The 8,590-nt window shown below is 39.0% G+C and overlaps 2 protein-coding genes across 5 annotated transcripts; one reads left to right on the forward strand and one right to left on the reverse strand.

The window, feature by feature from the left end:
• The first annotated feature begins 583 nt into the window (after positions 1-583).
• LOC109704169 (transcription factor bHLH96-like) lies at positions 584-5,189 on the forward strand. 4 transcript variants are annotated; one of them, XM_020224913.1, is made up of 3 exons: positions 584-1,054; positions 1,184-1,636; positions 4,566-4,819. In XM_020224913.1, the coding sequence occupies exons 1-3, from the start codon at positions 698-700 to the stop codon at positions 4,761-4,763; spliced, it is 1,008 nt and encodes a 335-aa protein (XP_020080502.1). In that variant the 5' UTR covers positions 584-697; the 3' UTR covers positions 4,764-4,819. The 4 variants fall into 4 exon arrangements, with proteins under 4 accessions (XP_020080502.1, XP_020080504.1, XP_020080505.1 ...); XM_020224915.1 differs by lacking the exon at positions 4,566-4,819 and adding an exon at positions 2,399-2,898 and having other exon boundaries at positions 589-1,054; XM_020224916.1 differs by lacking the exon at positions 4,566-4,819 and adding an exon at positions 2,358-2,898 and having other exon boundaries at positions 590-1,054.
• Positions 5,190-7,475: 2,286 nt separating this feature from the next.
• On the reverse strand, positions 7,476-8,584 carry LOC109704170 (E3 ubiquitin-protein ligase Os04g0590900-like). Its single transcript, XM_020224917.1, has one exon. The coding sequence runs from the start codon at positions 8,529-8,531 to the stop codon at positions 8,046-8,048; it is 486 nt and encodes a 161-aa protein (XP_020080506.1). The 5' UTR covers positions 8,532-8,584; the 3' UTR covers positions 7,476-8,045.
• Between the last annotated feature and the right edge of the window lie 6 nt (positions 8,585-8,590).

Genomic DNA, 8,590 nt, shown 5'->3' on the forward strand with positions numbered 1-8,590 from the left:
TTCTTCTTACTTTTTTTTTTTTTAGAAAAGTCCAAATCCATGTGACTTTTGAGAATAAAAAAATAATAGATAAGAAAGAGATTAGAGAGAAAAGTGGCGAAGAATTCTTACGGGATGAAGCTTGGGGAGATACGAGCGGCGCGGGCGGGGGCAGGGAGAGACGAGTAGCGCGGGGAGAGTGAGGTTTTTTTTTTTTTTTGTCGTACCGATAAAGGTTATTTTAGTATAAGATAATTAAGTCGAGATTCAATTTTTAATTCAGAGTACGAGGCCGGATTCGTTTCTATCCGGATTAGTCCATTCCCATTCCGAAATAGAAATGGAATAAGAATGAGATTACGGCATACCAAATATCTAGAATCGAAATAAATCATTCCGATTCTGATACCGGAGTTAATATTTAGTGAACCAAACACACCCATAGTATAAGTGATATACAGTAAAGTTTCTATCTTTACTGACCACTCACGTGCAACTTTTTTCTTTTTCATCTTTCCCTCCATTTCGATCTTTCAACGTGTCTATAAAAGTAGGCTTTTGGTGTTAATTGTTGGTTTGTAGTATTATGCTAGCTATTTCTCCACAAAAAACAAAAAAAAAAAAAAAGTACCTTGCTCATGATGTAAAACATATATAGAAGGTAGAAGGGGAGAGTACTTAAAGAGAGTAGCTAGGACTAATAGTTAGTAAAGCCACTATGACGCTCGAAGCGTTGCCATCAAACGAGCTCCCGGCGTTTCTCATCTACGACACAATAAACGCGGCCGCCGCTGCCGCCGCCGCCTCGAGCTCGCGCTTACTCTTCAATGGCAACGGCGGTATCACAGAGGAGAGTCCGTTGATAGGTGGCATGGCTGCGATGGCGGAGGAGGTGGCAGTGGCGGCGGGGGAGGGGAGGAGGAAGCGGCGGCGGCGTGCGAGGAGCGGGAAGAGCAAGGATGACGCGGAGAGCCAGCGGATGACGCACATTGCCGTCGAGCGCAACCGCCGCCGCCTCATGAACGAGCACCTCGCCGTCCTCCGCTCGCTCACACCAGACTCCTACGTTCAGAAAGTAAGTGTCTGTTTGACTCCACTTTTATCAGTACGGTGCACGTCGGATGTTGAGGGGTGGTCAATAATTAATGTATCTCCAACCACATCTAGTTATATTTCACTAAATTTGGTGTTGTTCCATTTGTAGGGTGACCAAGCTTCAATTGTGGGCGGAGCAATTGACTTTGTGAAGGAGCTGGAGCAACTCCTCCAATCTCTAGAAGCCCAAAAGCGAACACTACTGCAGCAGCAGCAGCAGCAGCAACAAAAGGGCAACAGTGACATTTTCCCCACAGCTTGTTATGAGAATGACTCCCCTCCCTTCGCCCAGTTCTTCTCCTACCCTCAATACGCATGGTGCCATCCTGCTCGCGATTACCCCTCGCTAGAGATCCAGCACCGGCCCGCGACGGTCGCACCGTCGGTGGCCGATATCGAGGTGAGCCTAATCGAGACGCACGCGAATATCCGCATACTAACCGCGAGGCAGCCCGGGCAACTCCTCAAGATGGTGGCCGGAATTCAAAGCCTCAGGCTCACCATCCTGCACCTCAATGTGACCGTTCTAGACGCCATTGTGCTCTACTCTCTGAGTGTCAAGGTATGCATCATATATATCTTATATATGCATATCTATATTTTGATTATTGAACTTTTAATCTGCGCGGCAACTAGATAGAGAACAAAATGTAGATTAAAAAAAAAACCTAATTGATATTTTTTTTTTGAGAGATAAGTAGCACGCTATCCGCTTCATTTATTTTAGTTAAAAATAAATATAATTGAAAATGTGAATCAATTAGGATTTGATCTTGGAACCTCGGACACTAACCATCAAGTCCTTTTGCCACTTGCGCTAAATATGGTCGGTCAAAAAAAAAAAACTTATTGATTATTGAACTCATAATCTGTGCGGAATGTGTTGTTGTGTGATTTTTAATTCGAAAGCGGAATCAAAGTTAGCCTGATAGTTGTGGAGTGTCAGATATTCTCTTGCAGCAATCTTATGTCTTTAAGTAGGCTTTAAGTAGGCAAAGACTACGGCTGAAAATGTTCTTAAGTAACCGATCGTTTCTAGAGCAAGTGGCAAATTAAGAGCTTGGTGGTTGATATTTGAGACCCAAGTTTGAATTCTAAATGATTCACATTTTCAGCTAAGTTTATTTTTAAATGAAATAAACGAAGCGGATAGCGTGCTAACTATCTCTCTCTAAAAAAAAATAATAATAAAAGAAGAAGAAAATGTTCTTGAGTACCAACAAAAGTAGATCTGGCATGTACTACATACTATTCCAAAACACTCTTATTGGTGTTTGATGCAGGCTTTATGAGTGTCCTAGGTTTTGTTGTTTTGCACCAGCAGGGGGACCCCCGAAAAAAAAGAAAAGAAAAAAAAAGTGACCTTTGGTGGTGACCTTTGGTGGTGCTGTCAACTTCCACATATCTTATTAATCCATAGTCAGCAGAGTGATCTTAAAAGATACTACATAGATAAATTTTAAATTTTCATTTTAGAGCTTTAGCAGTCACAGGCTCACAGCTGATATATTTCATGTGTCTGCTGGGTTGCTGAGAGAGAATCTCTGGGGAGAGAGAGAGAGAGAGAGAGAGAGAGAGAGAGAGAGAACAATTGCGATGACACCCTTCCCTGTTGCGTTTCACAGAGCAGTGGCTTTTGCTCTGCTACAGGGTGGGTCCATTTAACAATAGATGCTGTGCTGCTTTTGACCAGAAAAGGTTGATTGAGATGCTATTCTATATTTGGGAGATATTCATCCTTGAGTACGCTATTGTTGATTGGCATCGGTTTCCTTTGATATTACAGGTCTGAATTTCTAGGAATTACTTTATAGCAATGAAAATTTTTAGAAGGCAAATGCTTGTTGTACAGTAATATATATATATATATATATAGAGAGAGAGAGAGAGAGAGATGGTTGAAGTATTTTTTTTAGAAAAAGGTAGTTTGCTACCCGCTTCATTTATTAAAATTATGAACTGAGCTACATGGGTGAGGTAATAGACCTTAGTCAGGACGAAAAAAACAAAAAAACAAAAAAAACAAAAAACAAAAAACAAAAAACAAAAACAAAACTAAACAAAACTAAGCGGCTACTTTGCCGAGGTGAATTTCTCCCACAAGTCCTTCAAGTACCTGATCTTATTGACCGCTAGAAAAGGACGAGCAGGCTCATTTCGTTTATCTTTCTAAATATCATATCGTTTCTGACCTTCTAAATAATCCACCAACAGGCTATCAGTCCGATCAGCTTAGGACGAGCAGGCTCATTTCTAAATCTTGAAATCCACTTATCCCAGATGTGGGACACTTCGTCACCCAAGTTTATCAATTGAATCCCCTCCAAGACTATTACTATTAGGAATTTACTAAATACGCATTGCGTGAATAGATGATCCACAGTTTTCTCTTCCACCCCACATAGTACACAGGCTATAGACTTCGTCCATCCTCGTTTAAGTAGGTTGTCCGCTGTAAGATGTCTCTTCTTAATGACAAGCCAGGTAAAGATTTTAACTTTCAACGATATTCTGAGATTCCAGATTTTACTTGCATGTGCATCCCTTGTACCCCCATCACTAAGGGTGGCATATGTCGACTTAACGGTGAAAGTTCCATCAGAACTCCACCGCCAAACCACTTCGTCCGGTCTCTGTTCTGTCTTGAACTTTGAAATTCTATCCTTGAGCTGCAGTATTATTAATACTATTTGAGCTTTTTTATTATTCAGTTTTTGACCGTTAAATTTATTTTTTTGCTAATTTTTATCATTAAATCAATATTTTTTTTTACTAACTACTACCAAATTTTGGGCGACCATTATCATTCTAATAATTTAATTTTTTATCGAAAAGTTAAAAACTGAATAGTAAAAAAGCACAACTACTATTAATAATATTTCAGCTCATCTCTCTCTCTCTCTCTCTCTCTCTCTCTCTCTCTCTCTCTCTATATATATATATAATATATCTCTTAAATTTCTTATATTTTCTAATATTTCTATAAACTTTTAAATGCTTGGTAAAAATATTTAACAAGAAAAACAAGTCCCTCACATGGAGTGTAAGATGTCCTATGTCGAGGTGTACAAATAAAATTACTCATTCTAGAATACTTTAACACCACCATCCAATCAAATATTTTTCTTTCTATTTCTACTTATTATTATTATTATTATTATTATTATTATTTTGTAACTTATTTTTACAACACAATTGTTTTTAGAATACAAAGTAATTTACTATCCATTGACAACAAGTTGGGGTTTAATTCCTAATTCTACTCAGCACGAGCAATTAATGTTTTTTGGTAGCCATTACTTTGTAAAAAGCATAATAATTAACCACTGGACTAGATGTTCAGTTCTTACAGTGAAACGACTGTTCAAAGAATCTTTTGTTGGTGACCACTTGCTATCATCACTCAAATGTCTTAGAGCCAGACCAACCCTTTCAGTTTTGCTTATTTACAATTGTCAATAAAATACTTAACTACATCTTTCTGGCTACAGAATCTGTGTTACCGATATAAAATTCTAGGCAGCTGCTGGACTCCAATTTTCTCTGAAACAACAGTCTCCTCTGACCCGATTGGACCCTCCAGACCCTGTAAAGATTCTTCTGCTTGTCCAGTTTTCTGCGCCCTCAAAATTTTGTTTTCATTTTACTTTTTGTGGACCCTCATGTCGCGGACAATTTTAACATGTTAGCTAGATTATAATGATGATCAGATTCAATATATCTAATTTATTATACAACATGGTGATTGCAGGTAGAAGAAGGGTGCGATGTGGCTTCAGTGGACGACATTGCGGCGGCGGTTCACCACATCCTCTCTCTGATTAAAGCAGGGACGAATCTCGTGGACCGGTAGAACGCAACCGAGTTAGTAACATCTTATTAAGCTTGTTTAAGCGGGCCCATTGGACCGTCGAATGCGTTTCCGCGAGGTCGGCCCAATTATTCACTGACTACACTTCCATGGCTTCAGCCCATTGACGGCCCATTGGGCCGCCGTTGTAGATTCTTAATGGGCTGGCTACATTGTGTATGGCCCATCTTTATGTAACCTTGGTAACATGTTCTTGTTTCCCTAGAAATTTAATTAATGCCTTTGGAAGTGAGTGGTTACACAACCCCTCTTTGTAAAACTACTTAGAAAAGAAGTACCACTTTAAAAAAAAAAAAAGAAGAAAAAAGACTAAATACTGATGATTTTTTCATTAAAACCAATTTGAGATCCTCCTAAATAGTAGATAGAGAAACTTCCAACTATTGTTTGTCGCCGTAAAAGCTTTTAAATTGGTTTTTTTTTTTTTTTGTGTTTTTTCTTATGAACACCTGATCACTACTTTTTAAAAAACAACCGATCTATTATATGTTTACCTCTTAACAAACACATTTACATGTTGCAAATTCATAGGGGCATCGGATTTATTTAGAACAAAAACATATTGTTATAGGGGAAACTTTGAAAGAAAAAGCAATGATCCATCAAAGTTTGATCATAAATTAAAATAAAAAACACTGCAACCAAACAACAACACGGCGCATGTCCACAGCTCTGATAGAAAAAAAAAAAATTTAAAAAGAGGAAAAAAAAGTGAAATAAAAAGGTTAAGTAAATGAATACCTAAAATTCGAATGACCTCCCTCAACGAGGAGGGATATATAATGTTTTTACGATGGACTAAACCACGTCTGTTACGATTTTCATCGTACACAATAAATTCAATTTTTTTAAAAATAATAATAATAAGTTTGAAGGTCAAATTTAAATTAATATTACTAATTAATGTTAAAAAAAAAAACTGGGCCCGAGACAAATCTCAGGCCGTCCATCTCCCTCTGTGAAGTGTTGGGCCTTTTCCTACTTGGGCTCTACAGAAGCCTACTAAAAGAAACATGGGCTCCAGTTTCCGTGCTCCCTTATCATCAAATCATGCATCACAAGGGTCTCATACAGGATTCAGCAAAACTAGGGAAAATCACTGCCTACATCTGGTTCAGAACCAGGGAAAAAGATCCATTTTTGCAGTCTCAGAAATCATCCCCTGCTATCAGCAAAGAAAGAGAAGCCAATTATCTGCCAAAGAGACCACTGAGAGCAGATCTTATTCTCAATCTTCTAGTTCTAATATATTTACAACCACATACTCAACATATCTAGCGTAGTTGACTAAAGACTTGTGATTGATACCCGAAATTTCAAATTTAAAACTTAACTGTTTTACATTTTTAGGCGACTTAATTTTTAATTACCATCTTTGTTTTTCTCTTCAAATGAAACAATGTACAACTGCTGTGTTTTTTTTATTAATTTCTATGATCCCTCACTTAGCATGAAGCTATGTCGAAGTTCTGAACCAACGGGCTAGTGTGAGAACCTCACTGGTGAGACGGATAAGATTCGAACCGGTAGGCCGATTGATCCCCTATCTAACTGGTCTAATCCCTAACCACATAATGATGATGCCTGCATTATTAATTATTCTACAAGGATGGCATGTCTACATCATGCATTTACTACTGCAGTGCAGTAGCAGCTAGTAGCTCTCATAGATGAAAGAAGATTAATTAATTGAAACGCAAGAGATACTTTGGGCAGGTAAATTACAGCACCAAATATCAAATCTCACTGGTCCAAATGATCTATCAACAAATTATCAAATTAATATAGTAAAAGCCAACTAATAAATGACTTATGCCAAGACATTGACCTTGATTGATCGAGTACAAGTAATAATGCTTCCTACCCAACATTTTTTTTTTTTTTAATAGCCTATGATAAGATGACAAAGACGACAAACTACTACTTATTCTCTGTAGAACTGTATAAAGCACTTGCATAGGAAAGTAAGTAAACATTTACTAGTTTTTGGCTTGGCTTAAGTTATTCAATCCATAATTGGAGACCCATGTGCTTGTGCCGCATTTTATGTTTTGCATATGCAATTTTGAAAACCAATAGGCCCTTGCACTAAGGCTTAATTTGGTATTAAAATCTATCTGGCGCTATAAGATAATTAAAATAGAGTTGGGATAAAAATATGTAGGAATATATTTCTACGTTTTTCGGTGGCATCGTAGAAAATATATTATAACTGATTTATCGCGATATACGAAACGCAATATTACGTACTTACGAAAATAAACAAAGTATTTTTTTATCGTATTTTTTTACCACACGTAGTGCAATCTTTTCGCAATATCAAACGAAACCTAAGTCATGTGCTGAGTTGCCCCAACCCAAGGGCATTTGGTGAGGTGCTACGGTCGAGTGGTTGACAAGCCACTGATCGGAGGCGACTGTGAGTGCTTTCATCAAATGGACTGTTTAAGCTTAAAGTAGAATCCAAATGGAGAGCTTAATAAGAAAACAAAGTTAGGAAGAGAAACAAATAAAAAGAAAACCTAACACAAAGACGCTAAAAATACTTGTTTATTAATTATAATATAGGAGCTAGCGGTGGCAGGGGGCCCAACAAACCAGTGATACAAGTCATAAAAAATTATTTCAATTTTAAGGACCATAATGAGAAAGTAACCTGTCACTGTTCCCATCAAATACCAAAACTTACTTAGCCCCTTTTTTTTTTTTTTTTTTTTTCGGACCACCTAATTGGCTTAATACCATGATCTTCGGCCTTAGAATTTGGGGGCATGCAAGAAGGATTGAAGAAATTGTATTAAGAGAGAACCAAAAGAAACCACAGAACTAATCCAAAATCTATCAAATATCCACAAGACCAAAAACATGAGCAATGCGGGGAGTCACTCATACCTTTTAGAGCAAACAGAGAGCCCTCCTTACCGAGAGAGATCGGAGAAGAGAATTAATTTCCTCTCATCAGTGCGGAGAGCCATTCGTCCCAATTGAATTGAACAGTTTGAGAGCCCAAAAAAATATACGCTTCCTCCCTCCCTTTTGAAACAACTCTGTAAATTTGTAACTCTATGCATCATGCGGAGTATTATGATGATCCTCTTCTTCATATGGGAAGGGTTGTGGTAAGTTTCTTTTCCCTTCCATGGGTAGTGAAGCAGAGTCTCCCGCTCGGGGCCGACCGCTTCGTCGGCTCGGGGCTAATAACGCAATGCAATGCCCTGATCGTGCTACTCTCCTTACTATTCTCCCCCGCGCACCGTCTCGATGAGCAGCCGCCGCCCACCAAGACGCCGTTCTCCTTCGCTGCTGCTAACAGCTCGTCCTCCGTGCTCGCCTGAAGAACATCCGCGATCGAGACCTTGCCGCCCCGATGATGATGATGAGAGTCTGCAGAGAACGATCGCCTCGTAGGTTGGATGCCATCTTCCCCGACTAATTCGGTGATGTCGTCGTCGAATTCTTCTAAATTGCGTCGCCGATCCTTCGGTTCAGCGCCATTTTCAGCGTGGGCCTCACAGTCGTCGTCTTCTTCTTCTTCGGCAGCGGCAGCACTCTCCGATAATGAATTATCTTGGACGATGATAACCATCTCATTCTCGTTCCGGCCTGCTGCGAACGGCTCTCTAGGGTTGGTGGGCGGCGGCTGCT

Source organism: Ananas comosus, unplaced genomic scaffold (assembly GCF_001540865.1).
Source record: "Ananas comosus cultivar F153 unplaced genomic scaffold, ASM154086v1, whole genome shotgun sequence".
Lineage (NCBI taxonomy): Eukaryota > Viridiplantae > Streptophyta > Magnoliopsida > Poales > Bromeliaceae > Ananas > Ananas comosus.

Bases quoted from the DNA above. Each gene is read 5' to 3' on its own strand.
- LOC109704169 (XM_020224913.1), top strand. From the start codon at position 698: ATGACGCTCGAAGCGTTGCCATCAAACGAGCTCCCGGCGTTTCTCATC. The intron at 1,055-1,183 runs GTAAGTGTCTGT...TTCCATTTGTAG, and splicing joins CAGACTCCTACGTTCAGAAA to GGTGACCAAGCTTCAATTGT. The intron at 1,637-4,565 runs GTATGCATCATA...TTCTGGCTACAG, and splicing joins TCTACTCTCTGAGTGTCAAG to AATCTGTGTTACCGATATAA.
- LOC109704170 (XM_020224917.1), bottom strand. From the start codon at position 8,531: ATGGTTATCATCGTCCAAGATAATTCATTATCGGAGAGTGCTGCCGCT.